Source organism: Maylandia zebra, linkage group LG5 (genome assembly GCF_041146795.1).
Source record: "Maylandia zebra isolate NMK-2024a linkage group LG5, Mzebra_GT3a, whole genome shotgun sequence".
Classification (NCBI taxonomy): Eukaryota; Metazoa; Chordata; class Actinopteri; order Cichliformes; family Cichlidae; genus Maylandia; species Maylandia zebra.
In genome coordinates, this window is record NC_135171.1 from 29,813,350 (window position 1) to 29,831,500 (window position 18,151).

The following is an 18,151-nucleotide window of genomic DNA, read 5'->3' on the forward strand; positions in this document are numbered from 1 at the left end:
CAACGGCATGCTGCCGTGCTGGTCAGAATGATATCGCTGCTCTTCACACAGGGGTTAGATTTTACAAACTGACTTTGCAATCATGTGGGAATGAATAGTGCCAGAGCACAGACCTCTGCAGTCAACTTGTCCTGTTGACTGAGGTTATTTTAGTACTCATTTCAGCACTGACACAGAGTTCAAGTGCTTCATGTATATTTTAGAGGTAGACTGGAGCTGAAAGCAATATCCCGTCTTCTGATGTCTGTGTAAGTTATAAGGTTGGACACAGTCTATGTGTGTTTATCTGTGTCTTTCTTACACAGAGAGGATATGCTGTAAACATAAATGCAACCACTGCAAATCTGTAATCCAACAGCAGAATCAAATTAGATCTTGAAGGGGAAACTATAAAGTCCACCATTTTTCAACAAAAGAGAAATATACAGCTGACAGATGTTTGCAAAAGTGTAAACTATATATTCTTGTGCACTAGCCCTGTTCTCAAGAAAATAATTTTTGTAGCATTCCAATACATAATATTCTTTTAATGGTAACTTTGCATCAAACAAACCAACCAGACAGACAAAGTAAGGAAACAGTTCTGCAGAGTGAAAACTGTCCATGAAGTACTTACTGTGGATTTAAACTGTACTGAGCTACAATGTTGTCTTAATATCTGAAACATCTCAGAGCTTCTTTCATCCTCTGTTGTAGTTTGACAGCTAACAGAACAAAAAAGTCACTCAGAACTTAAAGGGTAAATCTAGGCAAAACTACAGCTGGCATGTATGCAAACACATACATACCAGTTGTGTTTCTAAGAATATTAACTCTGTTTAGTGAAAAATTACAGTTAGCCAGCATGTTTAAATGTGACACCAAGGATTCTCTTACATATGATAAGTTAGACTGAGGCTGGTTGCACTAATTTCACTGTCTAGGGCATCACAGCTCCCACACCAAAGGAAACTTCCTGTGGGTCTGTAAGACATCAGTGGGTTTTAAACACTGAGAATGCCTGGAGAATGAGTAGCATGTAGATACATACCTGTCCACCACGCTGCCAGGTTTAACCCGGTCGATGACAATGACCTGTTTGTTTTGATGATTGGCTGAAGTCAGCGTGATGCCTAGTGTTGCTCCTGGAGATTTGGCTATTTCCACTAACAGTGGACCAGATGCATTTGCCAGTGAGTCTGAACGGGAAAGAATGAAGTTATTTTAATAATTTGACCTTTTACTGCTTGCTGCTTCTTACAGTCTTAAAATGATCTTAGAGTAATCTACCAAAGTACAAATACCTTAAATATCTGTTTCACCAAGAACAGCACAGTGAAAAAGTTTAAGAGCATATATGTCCTTGAAAATATAACCAGACATGATTAGCAGGGGATTGCTTGCAGTGCTTTTCGGGCAAGTTAAACTGAGCTGTTTTACCCAGAAAAATGAGGCAGACCTTAGCGTGAGGTGGCAGAAAATGCCAACACATCAACAGCAATCACAACAAAAGAATCAACCCCAAAAAAACATTTTTTTAAATTTCACTGGCATTTGAGAAAAATTTTTTTTGCTGCAAGCTTCAATTTGTGTCTCTCTCTGTTATTTTGGCTTTTTTTTTTTTTTTTTTTGCATATGTCTGTGTGTCTACATGTGGACTCACCGATGATAGTTACATCGTACTCAATTTGGAACAGGGCTTCCTGGCCACATTGGGCCAACACGCTGAGAGCATCACTGTGGTTTGCGTTGTGTAGTGGCACACCATCCACACTGAGGAGACGATCGCCAGGGCGCAGGGTACCTTCTCTGCATGCAGACACGCACACACATCCAAAAAAATGACATTGGATTTTGTGATACAGTGATTACAGAAGACAGGGATTGGACATTACAATTTGCATGTAGTTCCAGCTTTCTTTCTTCCATAAAATTCTAGCGTGTTTAATTTTAACACATCAACAGTTTGTCCTTCTTCACTATTCCTTTTACCATCACTATTTCAATCTGACTTCAGATTTGCCTATCTTGTGTCGCTAGGAAAATATTGCAAAAGCAAGCATATAATGTCAGTTAAAAATGACGAAATATCAAATGCCAAACCTTCCCTTTTTTCCCCAACATATTCTGTGTTCTTCATTCCTTCCACTCAGCCCTGTTTGTTCTTTAACTTAGTTCTTCATCTTGCTCATTTCCTTTCTGCCCAGCTAGATCCAAGCCTCTTTCTTCTCCTAACTTTCACTTCCACAATATTGTCTTGTGATCTCATCATCCTCTTTTCTCTCCCCTTATCTGTCTGAGACTTGCAGTAAAAATTCACCTTCATTTCAAATCAAGGACACACATGGAAACAGCATGAAATGTCTTCAGCATTTAAAATGTTGGTCTGTTTTCAGTGCCTGGTTAAAAAAACAACAACAACGAAAGCAAACAAACAAAAAACACTTATACAGAGAGATCCTCTGTGTTTTTAGAGGCACTCAGGAGGACCGTTTAGGCAATTTTTTACTTCCACAAAAATGGATGTGTAACATTTTGAATTTTTAATGCAGTGCGCCACATTAGAGCACTGATAGATGCTTTATGCTGATGTCAGAGTGCGAGTAACACTGAGCTGTAATCATACCAGCCAGATGTCTTCAAACAGGATGCTGATTGCCCTGAAGCCTTTCAACATGATGCGAGCTAAGCTATAACCCAAAGGCTCTATTGTGGCAGGAATTACTCCATGTGACAGGAGTATTTCTTGACAGATTTACACATTTTTCATCGGTTTTCAATATTGGTGCAGAATAACATACATGGTACATACAGGGTGTCGGATAAGCACATGAAAAGGTACAATACCAACAGGTGATTCCAGGAAAATTTCAGGAAATTTAAAATTTAAAGGTTCTACCATATGTTGATTGAAACAGATAAGCTTTTAGAACTTGACTGATATTTAACCTGTTTTTAGACCTGCAGGGTATCTTTCTATCTGTATCTGACAATGAAGTGAAAGCAGTTTCTTTGTGGTCCTGTAAAAAACACCATGGATCTCTAACACTTTCAGAGAAGGCACTTTAATTCCCACTGGGTAATTCTAAAAATGTAGACACTCCTGGGACTGTATGGTGCTGTGGATTAAGTTTTTTTTTCCAATTGGCATATAAATGGGATATAAAACAGCATGAATATCTCATTCGTTTCCCCAGGACTGACCCACATTTTGAAGACGATTTTCTTTAGAACGGTATTAGATGAGCTTCAGGGTGAAATAACTCAATAGTAAGAATTTAATCTTTAATCTTTGTCCTGGTCTGCCAGTTCTGTCTGTGAACTAGTGAAGGTTCAGTCGGTCTGTAAGGCCGTGTAATGTGTGATTATTTGATGGAGGTTTACACTTCTGTATATACAAATGACCAATTTGGCAACATCATTATATATCTGATGGGTCAGCAGTCGCTTTGACAAATCTAAGATGGATTTACAGCAACAATCAAGCCCTTATGAATCAAATGAAACTGTAAAATATCTTAATCAGTAGAAAGACGAGGCATTAAGTACTCAAGCTTAGTACTTTGGCACTTTTGCATCTGCTTTAAATATTGCTGCAGAGCAATCTCAAAACAGGACCTGTCAGAATAAAAATAGCAACTTACAGTTCGAATTTCTAGGAGGAAATGATTGCATCTGCTAAGTGATCAGAGAAGAAGGTTATATTCCAATGTTTTGTTGAAAAGGGACAGCTGAGTCAATCATGTTCTTCAAAATTGGAAATGTTGGGTGCTGAAGTTTGCCTAATGCTAGTGTTGATGTGTGACAATCAGATGTAAGATATTGCTTTATTACAAACCTCTAAAACAGGCTCAGTGGTCCTTATTGTGTAATAAATGGCTTTCCTATTTTGTGTTTTAATGATGGTGGGTGACAGCAGATCACTCTTAAAGCTCAGTGATTCACTTGTAATCACATAATTTTCACATTCAATCAATTCGTTGAACTGAAGTCCTTTGAAGCACACCGACTGAAAAACAAAACTGCTTTTCTTTTGTCTTTTTTAATGACTTTTGTGCTTTTAACTTTAAAAACAGTTTGAAAGAAAACCTCACAAACAAACCTCCACCAGAATATATGAGGTCTGACTTTCTATAAATGGTGGACTTTCTTTGGCCATCACAGTTATGGATATCTGTATATGTATATCTATATCCATTTTAAACATGGAAATTAGTTTTATTTCTAAAACAATATTATTTACACTATTTCTAGATGGTTTAATTATTACTGTGTGAGATCAGTTAAACAGTAGCAAAGCTGACATGTATATGAAAATGTCGTATTATGACTTAAACATCAAGCCTGAGACAGACACATGATGACAACATTAAAAGGATACGATGATTCATGCCATTGCAGCTATGAGTAACACATAACTGTCGACATACCAGTGACGGTCACTGGAAATGACACCATTATCCTTGGGGTCTATTCGCATGAAGGCACAGACAAATCTCCCAGACTCCCGACGGGAATGGGTTGAGCTGTGGTGTTGCTAGTTTACACTCAATGGAGGCCACTTCTTGTCTGGCTTTTATTTCTCCCAGACATTATTTTTAATGGGAAGACATTGCCCTTTTCACCTTCCAAAATGACTAAATAATCTCTATTTCTGGGTCTCACTGCATGTGTTTTTTATGTTTGTTTAGATATGTCAGTGTAACTGTGCTGGAGTATTTGCATTCACACATATTGATGCATATGTGTGAATGCAAATGCATTAAAGGGCATAAATGAAAATCCAACATGGCAGGTCTTCCACCATTATGCACCGCCAGTTTAAATGCACCTTGGTAGTGATTCTTTGTAATTCTGTTTAAGGGATAAGATACCGTTCTCAGAAAGGATATTCTGTTATTTGGTGTGTTTTGTAGGTATTGGAGAACACAGTCTAACTAGACGGCACAAAGTCTCCCATAGATGTTCAACTGACTTTAAATCAAGTGCCTGCAGAGATCATAGAATGCATTTCATATATTTTTATACTTATCAAGCCATTCAGTGACCCCTCAGGATGAATGGGGGCTATACCATCCTTGAAGAGACCACTGCTATCAGGATAGAAAGGTATCATCACTTAGACCAAGTGCATTGGCTTGCAGTGACACTGCAGACCCAAACCATGCCAGGAAAATGGCCCTACCATTTTCCATTCATTGTCAGTCTATTCGTCCATTCATCACCTACATGTGTGCCAGTTATTCTTGTTTAATCATGCATTCAGTACCTGTCTGCTGGGCCTCCTGGCCTGACATAGGTGACCACTAAAGGGCGTGATTTGTGCCAGTCCTCATGGGTACCGCCTGTAAGAGGAGCAGGGCAAAGCTCTTTACACTAAATTCTGGAGACACATTACAAAGAAATACCACATCAGCTTAATATTTACTTATTTATTTATCTACATTGCAGTAAATAAAAATGTGATACAGCATTTTTTTACCCTTATCCTAAAATGCTTTTAATGTATCATTTGTTGAGAAAATCGAATATTAAAATGTAAACTTCAGATCTTTAAATACAAATTTAGATGAACTGACAAAAACAAAGCAAGGGGAGTGATGTTGTCTTTCTTTTTGGTCTAGACAACCCAAAATGTGATGTGCAGATATGTGGATGCCAGGTCCTAGGAGGTTAACATTAACAAAGTAGAGAAACACTGCCAAACTACAACCATCACAAGGTGGCAGTTCAAAAATATTCCTCTCAGTAGAATGAGTAGTATAATTAACTAATTTATTCATATATTTACTAAGCATAGACAAAATTCCTTTCTAATAAATATGGGAACAGCTGCTGTACAATATATTGCCAACAGTTCAATGTAGTGTAGATGACACCATTTCACTAATATGTTACTTCTAACTAAGTGCATAACCATAAAAAAAACATACAGTAATGGGCTTTTTTTAAGTGACAGATACCTCTCATGACGAAACCAAAACTGTTCCCTTCTTTGTGCAAACAGATGTCAATTGTCTTTGATATAACCCCTGAGGTGCTGTCTGGTGCTTTGAGTCAAGAAACACACACACAGAAACACAGAGAGAGAGAAAGAAAGAGAATTGAGGGATTAATCCGGCACAATTAAAATGTATCAGCATAACCTGAAGTTTACATCATGACATTAGAGCACTGATATTTAATGTAGAACAATTAAACAATAATAATTACTTGAATGCTCTTCAATTACACTGCACTACAAAACAAAACAAAAACACTCCTGTATTAAACTATGCATGGTATTTGAGTGTCAATTCAGGATTCCCTTAAATTTCTATACTTAAAAACTACACTTATTATCGTAAAATTAAATATCCTAAAATGAAAATAATGTTCTGAAGAGAGATGTTGAAGGTTCAAACATCCATCAGTGTTGTTTTCTGAGGCAAATCTATTCAGCTAGCCACAGCCTATCAAAATACAACACTATACAGCTCAATTTGGTTGAAAAATGAAAAGTTGTCTTCTCAGCAAATAATCTAGTTAAATGCCATTCCCATAGAGCATTTTTCCTTTTAAATATTAAAACCCCCTCATTTGTATCATCTATATAGCTTCATGTAGACTTTGTTTTTAATTGGGTTATGTCACATTGTGTGCTGCACTGTGAGTATAGCTGAGCAGGCCTCTTGGGAGTCCGTAGGGCGCATTGGTAGAGCAACATTTGGCACTGCTTTCTTGTAAGAAAGTTTGGTTTGTATTGTGCTGTTTGGAGAGGTGTTGAAGAGGAAAAGTATCCTTTTTACTTTTCTATCCAATTTAACTAATAGCTTGTCTTTTTGTGGGAATCTTTTCAGTGACATGAACAGATGTCTTTTCAACAAATCTTTTCATTTAGTTATTTTACAGGGTGGACATGTTCAAATGAAATAATTTTTCCTGTGTGTGTTTCCTCAGCATGTGCTGCAGATAAAATAAAATAGACAAGTGTAATAGATCCAGCAGTATAAATATTGTTCAGATGACACAGGACAAAGTTTTATAACGTTAAATAATCTAAAGCTATAAAATGACTATCAGTAAATCCCTATGATTGAGAAGTACAGTAAAGACAGGAGACTGTGCCAAGAGTTTAATCATTTAAATGAATGAAGGAGCTGTCTCTTAGCAAGTAAACAAATGTATCAATATCTAGCGCCAATGTTCAGTATCAATGAAGAAGTAGTATATACTATACATAGTGAGACCTTGGGGTGACATGCGGGTTTTGTCTGTATCTAGCTGTCATTTACATTTACTTTTCTATTCAGAATTACAATATTCATTCCAGTATCCGGCAATTTCTAATGTGATATTGGATAGGACCTTACTGACATCACTAACTCATACCTTAACGACTTTATAAATCACGTAGAAACAACCAGCCTAGCTGTACAAATACATACCTGTGGGGGGCAGTTCATACTCCACCTCCAGCAGAACCCTCTCTCCTACATTTTTCAATAAGCTGATTATCTCTTCGTGCCGCAGTTTGGTCAGATTGATCCCATTCACGGATTTGATGTAGTCCCCAACATTTAACTGGTCACTCCTGCACAAAGAAGGGACAAAAAGATGTAAAGGCTTGCACAAATGAGAAAGGCTTTAACCACATGTTTCTTTTTCCTTTTATAAAATGACCCATTTATGGTACAGAATATTGCTGAATAGCAAGACAGTCTGAATCTATGTATTCATCCTCATCTTAGAGGTTGACTGTGTTTCACTCACCTGGCTGCCAGTCCTCCAGGTCGTAAGTTTGATACACGTGGTTTTCCATCCTTATCAGTTCCTCCTGAGATGGTGAGGCCCAGTGTGCTGCCTTCTTTCTTCACCAGCTCCACCATAGTCACCCCCCGCAGAGCTTCTAACCAAACACACACACACACGCACATAAAAACGATACACACACAATACAGGCAGAGGGAAGGACATACCAATACACACACAGGGATGTGTACACAGACATATGTAGCCACACTCAAACATACAAAATACAGGAGAGGAATAAGTGGTTAGTGTCTGTTCATTCATTCCAATTCCTGGATTAAAGCTTTAATAGTTTCTAAAAGATAAAAACAAACTAAGACAATTGCTCCTGTTTGTCCTTGAGTGAGACACTGATCTCGTGTTGGCTTAAAAGAGCTGAAATGACTAAAACGTAATGTGAATTTCAGACAAGATAAGAATCAGATAATGATAATTAGGAGTGCCCTTTGTCTCTTGTTGTCACTCCACTTGAAGACTTCCTGGCAGGGATGAAAAGGTCTTTAAAGGTTAAAGTACACCAGCAGAAAGCAGAAGTTTAGATCAATTTTCACTTCCAGCTGAGAAATTAACAAAAGTAATCAACACTGCACCTAATATACTTTGCTGCTAAAACGTTATATTTTACAGAATCTGCAACTCTAACTGTCCTTATTAAACAAACAATCAAACAAAAAAGCAAACAAACAAATAATTTAGTAAGTATAATTATTTGAAAAAACTGTCCACAAAATATACTACATTTTCTTGACCAATAATGTTACTTTCATTAACTTCGAAATAGCTGTTATGTACAGTTAAAACTCTAATGAATCCTCTGAAAGAAGGATCAAGGATTGGTGGACCACTCTGACTTTTTCAACATGAGGACAAAAGAACTGTGTAATGCAGAAGAACTACTTAATGCAATATTCCCTAAACACCTAAATAGACTACTCCATGAACCAAAGAAACACAACATTCATGAGAATTCCATCAAAATTCCAACACTTATTAAAAAACTATTTTTAGAGTGAGTTGAAGTTGTGTCATTTTTTTCGGTATTCTAAAACATATAAGGCCGATTGAGTTTGGTTAAGTCATGATGGGAGTAATTATTACTGGTCAAAAAAAATGGCATGAGTAAGAAAAATGTAAGACTTTCTAGGTTCATGAAAAGGCTAAGGAATTTGGTTCAAAACAGCCAGGGGAATCTTGGGAGATGAATAAGCCTTTACCAAAGTAATAAGTAAACTAAAACCCCAGAGCTGTCATGACATGGTGTTGCCTTCCCATTTGTCTATTTGTATCATTACCATTTACATACACCATGAGCGCACAGAAGCATTCCCATACACAAAAACACATCAACACACAAGCAGATGAGATAAAGCTTTTGTGTGATAGATGCCTAGATTAGGTACATCCCTCAGGCAACACTCAGGATCAGTGAAGTGCTTCACACCACAGTTATCTCTGATAGGCATTATGCAGCATATACAGGGACATGCACATTATTAGCAGAAAGGCACTCATTCATTCATTAGTCCTTGTGCTACTCACATTTGCATAAAAGCAACGCTTTTCCAAATGTAGTCTGGATGATGTGAACATTTTCTGAAGAGAATCCATCACTAATTTTTTTTTCTGCAAAGCTGCAGAACTGAGGATGTTGGAATTCATAAAGTTTTGATCTTGTAGAATGATTTTTATACTGCACAAAAGAAAACTTGTAGAATGATTGATGTACTACAGAGAAATGGGAGGAGTATTACTGTACATGTAATAATGATGAGATAAACGGAAACACTTAAAATACAATAATAATAATAATTATTTTAAAATAATTTTAAAAAAATTCTTAATTTTTTAAAGCAAGCAAAGTGACCTAAGTTCTAGGAATGTAGCTGACTTATGTACAAATTGATAAAGATGTGACCTAAAAGATGATCAGAAAGAGGTCACAGATACATAACACAGAATAATAATAATACTAATAATAGACCTATTTAAAACTTCACGGGGAAACAAGCAGAAAACAATTCTTTTTTAAAGATTCCTTAAGCCTAGAAGAAGTTAATGAAAAGATGATGAAACTATAACTGAAGGCTCTCAACCTTTGACGAGCCATAAATTACAGTTTTCATTCATGTTGTCAATTATAGTGTATTGTTGGGCAATCATCAATAATGAGGAGGTTATAAAACAGCTAAAAAAGCTAAGGGGAAAAAAAAAATCAGTATTAGTCATCAGCTCGACTAAATGTGTAGTTTTGGACCTTTGGTTAGTCATGACTCAGATATAAATGTGTGCTTTCTAGAAAAGCAGCCAAAAAAAACAAACTTAGAAAGCTTTCTTAGGTAAGATGTTTACTTTAGAAGACTAAGTTTAATTGTGACCATTGGTAATTTCCAAGAAATACATTTTTTTAAAGCATTGGCTACTGGCTACACCCCTTTAAACAGAATTTTTAGGATATACCTTAAAAAACACAGACAGAGAACAAGAGAGAAAGTGACAGACAGAAAATTACACATTACAGGGAGTGCAGAATTATTAGGCAAATGAGTATTTTGTCCACATCATCCTCTTCATGCATGTTGTCTTACTCCAAGCTGTATAGGCTCAAAAGCCTACTACCAATTAAGCATATTAGGTGATGTGCATCTCTGTAATGAGAAGGGGTGTGGTCTAATGACATCAACACCCTATATCAGGTGTGCATAATTGTTAGGCAACGTCCTTTCCTTTGGCATAATGGGTCAAAAGATGGACTTGACAGGCTCAGAAAAGTCAAAAATAGTGAGATATCTTGCAGAGGGATGCAGCAGTCTCAAAATTGCAAAGCTTCTGAAGCGTGATCATCGAACAATCAAGCGTTTCATTCAAAATAGTCAACAGGGTCGCAAGAAGCGTGTGGAAAAACCAAGGCGCAAAATAACTGCCCATGAACTGAGAAAAGTCAAGCGTGCAGCTGCCAAGATGCCACTTGCCACCAGTTTGGCCATATTTCAGAGCTGCAACATCACTGGAGTGCCCAAAAGCACAAGGTGTGCAATACTCAGAGACATGGCCAAGGTAAGAAAGGCTGAAAGACGACCACCGCTGAACAAGACACACAAGCTGAAATGTCAAGACTGGGCCAAGAAATATCTCAAGACTGATTTTTCTAAGGTTTTATGGACTGATGAAATGAGAGTGAGTCTTGATGGGCCAGATGGATGGGCCCGTGGCTGGATTGGTAAAGGGCAGAGAGCTCCAGTCCAACTCAGACGCCAGCAAGGTGGAGTACTGGTTTGGGCTGGTATCATCAAAGATGAGCTTGTGGGGCCTTTTCGGGTTGAGGATGGAGTCAAGCTCAACTCCCAGTCCTACTGCCAGTTTCTGGAAGACACCTTCTTCAAACAGTGGTACAGGAAGAAGTCTGCATCCTTCAAGAAAAACATGATTTTCATGCAGGACAATGCTCCATCACACGCGTCCAAGTACTCCACAGCATGGCTGGCAAGAAAGGGTATAAAAGAAGAAAAACTAATGACATGGCCACCTTGTTCACCTGATCTGAACCCCATTGAGAACCTGTGGTCCATCATCAAATGTGAGATTTACAAGGAGGGAAAACAGTACACCTCTCTGAACAGTGTCTGGGAGGCTGTGGTTGCTGCTGCACGCAATGTTGATGGTGAACAGATCAAAACACTGACAGAATCCATGGATGGCAGGCTTTTGAGTGTCCTTGCAAAGAAAGGTGGCTATATTGGTCGCTGATTTGTTTTTGTTTTGTTTTTGAATGTCAGAAATGCATATTTGTGAATGTGGAGATGTTATATTGGTTTCACTGGTAAAAATAAATAATTGAAATGGGTATATATTTGGTTTTTGTTAAGTTGCCTAATAATTATGCACAGTAATAGTCACCTGCACACACAGATATCCCCCTAAAATAGCTAAAACTAAAAAGAAACTAAAAACTACTTCCAAAAACATTCAGCTTTGATATTAATGAGTTTTTTGGGTTCATTGAGAACATGGTTGTTGTTCAATAATAACATTATTCCTCAAAAATACAACTTGCCTAATAATTCTGCACTCCCTGTTCATAGAAATTTATAGGTATGTAGCTAGTGGTAGTTGGTGTTGGCCACTTACCAGGTATGCTGTGTCTTCTTGAGGCCATGGTATGCTCTGGTCCAGAGATATCCTTAGTTTTCCCATATGGTCCATCATCTAAAGAGAAAAGAGAAACAGAATTGAACTTTAGTATTTTTAAATGTATTTTGGAACAGTTAAAGCTTCAATATTTTGACTGTGACAAGGCAAAAATGATTAGTTTATATGAACCCGAGGAAGGAGCTTGGAAAGAAAAGCGTCTGGACTTCTTTGAGTTGCTTGAAGACGTTTCACCTCTCATCAGAGAAGCTTCTTCAGTTCTAAGGTCAAATGGCAGAGAGTCCCAGATTTAAACCCAGTGGGAGTTTCCCCCCAAAGAGGGACAAAGTGATCCTGGTGATCCTCTACCTAATCACATGAGCCAAGGTGTGAAAGCGGGTGTGGGTCACAATCAGCCAAGGTGTCGGGTGAGCCCATTGTGAAACCTGGCCCCACCTTATCATGTGATTTCCTGAGATCAGATGGCCCAGGATGTGAGTGGGCGTTAAGGTGTCTGGGAAGGGATCTCAAAACTGGATTATAGATGGCAGACAGTTGGTGTCGTAAACCACCGCCTCTGTTCAAAGATGGTCGCTCACAGTGGACATAAATGGCTTCTTTCACTCCTCTTTCAAACCATCTGTCCTCTCTGTCCAAAATGTGAACATTGGCATCCTCGAAAGAGTGTCCTTTATCCTTAAGATGCAGATGGACAGCTGAGTCTTGTCCCGTGGAGGTGGCTCTTCTATGTTGTGCCATGCGCTTGTGAAGTGGCTGTTTGGTCTCTCCGATGTAGAGGTCTGGGCATTCCTCGCTGCACTGTACAGCATACACCACATTGTTAAGTTTGTGTTTAGGAGTTTTGTCTTTCGGGCTAACCAGTTTTTGTCCGAGTGTGTTGCTGGGTCTGAAGTACACTGGGATGTCGTGCTTGAAGAGAACCCTCCTGAGTTTTAGACTACGATGACCTGGATGACTGAGAACCTTCACAGACGAACCCGAGGATGAATTATCAGGTTTGCTTGGGGTGCACTGTACGTATGGCTATCTGACTCAACAGAAAGTCCTCAACACAAATAATGAAGGACACCACAAACGAATAACTACATAAAAGACCAAAAAATTCCATTTATTAATGGTGCTTATATACTGTAACCATACACCTAAAGACCTGTTTAGAAAAGCAATCATGCTAACACTGTCGGCACCTTTTTAGCTCACTTTCAACACAGGAATCACATTTCATATCTTAACTAACTGTGGTGTCCTCCCAAACTTCTCACATGTGATACTGAATATATGAAATTTGTAGCAACATAATAATACCCCTGCACATTAGTTTATGACCATAAGATGATCACAAAGCTCTTTTGTTTTTGATTTGGACTTTGTTATTCAGATATATCATTTCATTCACACTCTCATTCACACCTGTACACAGCTTCCGTAAATTGTATTGCTTGTCAGTGATGGTACTGTTGAGTAATGGTTTCTGCTCCCAGTTTCAGTTGACACTGGTCTGAGCATATCTGATGATGATTCTGAGAGGTACAACAAAAATGTCTGATAGCTAATCCATGACTGAGAATGTAAAGACAAGCCTGCAGCACTGCATCTGTTACTTCTATCCAGAGATGGGCAGTAACGCGTTACTTGTAACGCGTTACTGTAATCTGATTACTTTTTTCAAGTAACGAGTAAAGTAAGGGATTACTATTGCAAAATCGGTAATTAGATTACCGTTACTTTCCCGTAGGAACGCTGCGTTACTGCGTTACTAAAACCGTGATTTTTTTTGCGAGAATGTCTCATGACAGTGACGTAAGCAAGTGCGACGTTGGTGACAGCAGCTGTGTGCAGATCAACAATGGATAATATATCGAGTGCGGGAGAGAGTATGAGCGTGCAGCGTTTAAAGTGTGGAAGTACTGACCTTACTTTGAGTTTGATTCCATAAAAAGTGACAAAAACATTAGCGTCCATCGTGCGTGGGAAGAAAACTTCTTTTTACAGCGAAAAAAACCCCTAAACTTCCGAGCAAGCACCGAGTAGCTACGACGTGATGGGAAACTCACAGAGACACTCGCGCGGATTCTTCAACTGACCGCAGCACACCTACACCAGGGTAACCCTCCGCCTACCCTGCTCCTGCTTTACAGGTGAAAATAGAGCAAAAGGACCGCTGAGTCTTTGACTTTATTTATTTTCTGCTGTGTTTTACTTGCATCTGTTTGAAAGAGTGAGTGAAAACACAAAAAATATTTTATTTTATGTGCTGGAATGTGTAGAAAATAGGTTTAAATGTTAAACTAATTTATTCAAGTCAGAGAATGTTGCATATAATTAAATGTTTTGCTTGATGCATAAAGTTAAAAGATTAAAACTGATAAAACAAGTTAAAAAAAGAGACTTTTCCATTTGATTACATTTTGTATGATGGATTATGTAGAAAAAGTAGAATTGGGCTGAAAGATCTATCACTTTATCACCTCTTCAGGTTGTAAATCGTGTTTTTAAAAAGTAACTAAGTAACTAAGTAACTAAGTAATTAATTACTTTTGAAAATAAGTAATCAGTAAAGTAACGGGATTACTTTTTGGGGGGAGTAATCAGTAATTAGTTACTGATTACTTTTTTCAAGTAACTTGACCAACACTGCTTCTATCAATCTTTTTTTTCCTTAAGGATCAAAGGGGTTTCATGCCCCAACTGAACAGATGCAAACACAGTTGGCCTTCCTGCCTTTAGAGCTGCAAATATTCTCTAAATGCTTCTTCGAGGGAATTTTCTCCCTTGTAAGAGTTTTTTTTTTTAAAGAAATGCTGTGTAAAATGTTGAAAAAAAAAAAACACCCCACATTTGTAATCTCCGTACTACAACTGAAATTGCATCAGTTTTGCACACTATTATGTGAAGATTACATGTAAGGGAGATTTTCCAGTTACCTACACACTGTCACTTTAACTAACTTTAAGTAGGTTGACACATTGGCAAATACCCAAAAGAGCTGTTGAAGGAAGTCTCCTGCCAGTTTGGACAATGAAACAGAGGCCAACACTATATGTCACATTTGGGGGAACAGATGTCATGCTTTATAGTCTGCGGCAGAGACTTTCTGGCAAATATCTAGAAGACATTTAATATTTTATTTTTCTTCTGCTCAGATCACCACAGCTTTCTAAAGCTGTTCTTTTTTTGTTCCTAAATTAAAAGCACAGGAGGGAATCTTGTATACAAACTTAAATTAAATGTCACAATGCCTGCCTGTCTACATACTTGCAGTAACCACTTTCCTTTTTAATTGGGAGGTTCTTCCAATAAAGAAAGTACTTTTTGAATACAATATCAATGATGTGATCATGAATATGAAGCAGTTGCACAGCTGCAGTTTCCAGTTTTAATTCCTGTCTAGCTAACAAAGATAATAGTAATTCTGCCTGTAGGTGGTGTCAATGTGCTCTATCTACAAGTGAGCCACCCGCTGACAGCGTGACTGCAACTTTTCTTTTTTATACATATCTGCAAAATTAATTTGGCTCTGCATGAATTGTCCAGGAATGTCTTTCTGCTATTTATGAAGAAGAACAAAGAGGGGCCAGAAATTATTGCGGATATAACTGAATATCACTAAATATATGTATTTGATGCATCATAATGTCCTTTTGGCACTAGTATCACACAATAATGCAAATAAATCGAAGCTGCTCTTTTCTTTTCTACCATAGAACGAATATAGAGCTTTTGTGTAAGGAATCATTTTTTTACTATAAATCTGCTTTTCCTTTTCAATCTATTATTGAGTACAATTATATTAATGCACATATTTTAAGGACTCATCTATGATATATTAAGGATATTAAGTATTTTGCTAACCCACACTCTTTAACTTAGTTTGACAGCAGCTGCGACAGCAGAGCTGAGCTTGTTGTTGTTGTTGTGACTCTGAAGGGAAAGGATGTGTCCTACTTTACAACCTCTGCTCCATCGGAGGGATGGGATAAGTTTAACAATTCATAAACCACTTCCCAGTTATTTTCATACTCTAATTCAGAAGTTGCATTAAAACCAGGCACAATTATGCCACAGCTTAAACATAAATGTCTTAGCCAATTTTCCAAAATAAATGCATATTTGTAATGCTGTTCCAGAGCAACATTTTAAATCAGCTTACTACCATTAGCAGAGTAAGCACTTAAAAAACATTTGTAACAGTACCAAAGAAACCGCAAACGTTAGCTGGCCAGAATTAACGATTGTGTGACATATTACTTTAACAGCCAAATTAACAAGGTATTTGCTTTCTATATTTTACTAATATGTCAAGAAATCTCTGTATGTTGTCAGTCTTCACACTGGGCAGGCCTAATGCTAAGGGTCAGAGTAAGTGCTCTAAGTTTTATTTTAATCACCAGAGGCAAAAGTAACATCATGTTCAGACAGTTCAGAAAGTATTCTATATTCAATTCCTCCAGGATCAACACATTTTTTCTTCTTTTTTTTTTATTGTTGTCACTACATGTTCCTGAAATTATTGACATTCTATGATCTCTAGTTGCCACATTGCTGCTAGTGTCTTCCTGTGTGGTAGCGAGTTTCCTGTGACATCTACCTTCCCTGATACTGACAGGACTAAAAATAGTCCTGTAGGAGTAGGAGCAGAAACACATTTGAGGTAGAAGGATATAAGTACACATAAACCCTTTTTAATCACTACAAGTGTACGCCTGTGAGTGCAGAAACTCCATTCATTTTTAATAGAATTAAAATCTATACATTGGTCTGGCGGTTTGCACAGTTGACTAATGGCTCATTCAGTTTACAACATGAAAGAGCAGAAAGGTTAGGTCAGCATATGAGTTGGTGTGGGTTTTTTTTTTTAATGTGTTTTATGTTTTTGAGCTTGCGTATCTATCCTTTTTCTGTGTCTAAATATCATAATTAGTTACAATGTTTATGTTGTTTATTCAACATATGCATAACTCCTTCACTGTCAAGGCTTTGGCCTTTAAACAAATTGGTGAACTAAATTTTATTGTGTGCCGGGTGGTGGCCAGGAGCGGAGGCCCTGGCGGACCGATCCCCGGCTGCCAATTGGGACATGGAATGTCACCTCTCTGGTGAGTTAGTGCGTGAGGTTGAGAGGTACTGGCTAGATATAGTCGGGCTCACCTCTACGCATGACTTGGGCTCTGGAACCAGTCTTCTGGAGAGGGGCTGGACTCTGTCTCAGTCTGGAGTTGCCCCTAATGAGAGGCGGCGGGCTGGGGTGGGTATGCTAATATCCCCTCGGCTTGCTGCTGGTACGTTGGGGTTCTTCCCGGTGGATGAGAGGGTTTGTTCCCTCCGCCTTAGGGTCGGGGAACGGATCCTGACTGTCATCTGCGCTTATGCGCCGAGTGGCAGTTCAGAGTACCTGGGTGGGGTGCTGGAAGGTGCTCCACCTGGAGACTCTGTTGTCCTGCTGGGAGACTTCAATGCTCACGCGGGTAACAACAGCGAGACCTGGAGGGGCGTGTTTGGGAGGATCGGCCTCCCTGATCTGAATCCGAGCGGTGTTTTGTTATTGGACTTCTGTGCAAATCACAGTTTGGCCATAACGAACACCTTGTTCAAACAGAAGAGTGTCCATAAGTGCACGTGGCACCAGGATGCTCTAGGCCGCAGGTCGATGATCAATTTTGTAATCGTATCACCCGACCTGCGACCATATGTTCTGGACACTCGGGTAAAGAGAGGGGCTGAGCTGTCAACTGATCACCACCTGGTGGTGAGTTGGATCAGGTGGCGGGGGAGGATGCTAGACAGACCCGGTGCACTTAAACGTGTAGTAAGCGTGTGCTGGGAACGTCTAGCAGAGGCCCCAGTCCACGAGATCTTCAACGCACACCTCCGGCAGAGCTTCAACAGCATTCCGAGGGATACTGGGGACATTGAGTCCGAATGGACCATGTTCAGCATCTCCATTGCTGAAGCTGCTGCATTGAGCCCCGAACCAAATGGTGGACACCAGAGGTGAAGGGAGACACCAGGCTGAAGAAGGAGTCCTATCGGGCTTGGTTAGCCTGTGGGACTCCGGAGGCAGCCGACAGGTATCGACAGGCCAAGCGGAACGCAGCTCGGGCAGTGGCTGAAGCAAAAACTCGGGTGAGGGAGGAGTTCGGAGAGGCCATGGAAAAAGACTTTCAGACTGCCTCGAAGAGATTCTGGCAAACTGTCAGGTGTATCAGGAGGGGAAAGCGGTGCTCTACCTGCACTG

At 38.9% G+C, this 18,151-nt stretch overlaps 1 protein-coding gene across 5 annotated transcripts in view; it reads right to left on the bottom strand.

Annotated features, from left to right (window-relative positions):
- The window catches only part of grip2b (glutamate receptor interacting protein 2b), a 289,022-nt gene that overhangs the window by 42,003 nt on the left and 228,868 nt on the right, over positions 1-18,151 (bottom strand). For 4 of the 5 annotated variants that reach the window (XM_023155008.2, XM_014413036.2, XM_023155007.2 and 1 more), the window contains exons 2-8: positions 11,896-11,973; positions 7,732-7,867; positions 7,407-7,552; positions 5,943-6,029; positions 5,249-5,324; positions 1,643-1,788; positions 1,031-1,178 (exon numbers count right to left, since the gene is read on the bottom strand). In XM_023155008.2, coding sequence (XP_023010776.2) covers positions 1,031-1,178; positions 1,643-1,788; positions 5,249-5,324; positions 5,943-6,029; positions 7,407-7,552; positions 7,732-7,867; positions 11,896-11,973 — 817 coding nt within the window. The remainder of the gene's footprint in view (positions 1-1,030; positions 1,179-1,642; positions 1,789-5,248; positions 5,325-5,942; positions 6,030-7,406; positions 7,553-7,731; positions 7,868-11,895; positions 11,974-18,151) is intronic. The other variant, XM_014413037.2, reaches the window with a different exon arrangement.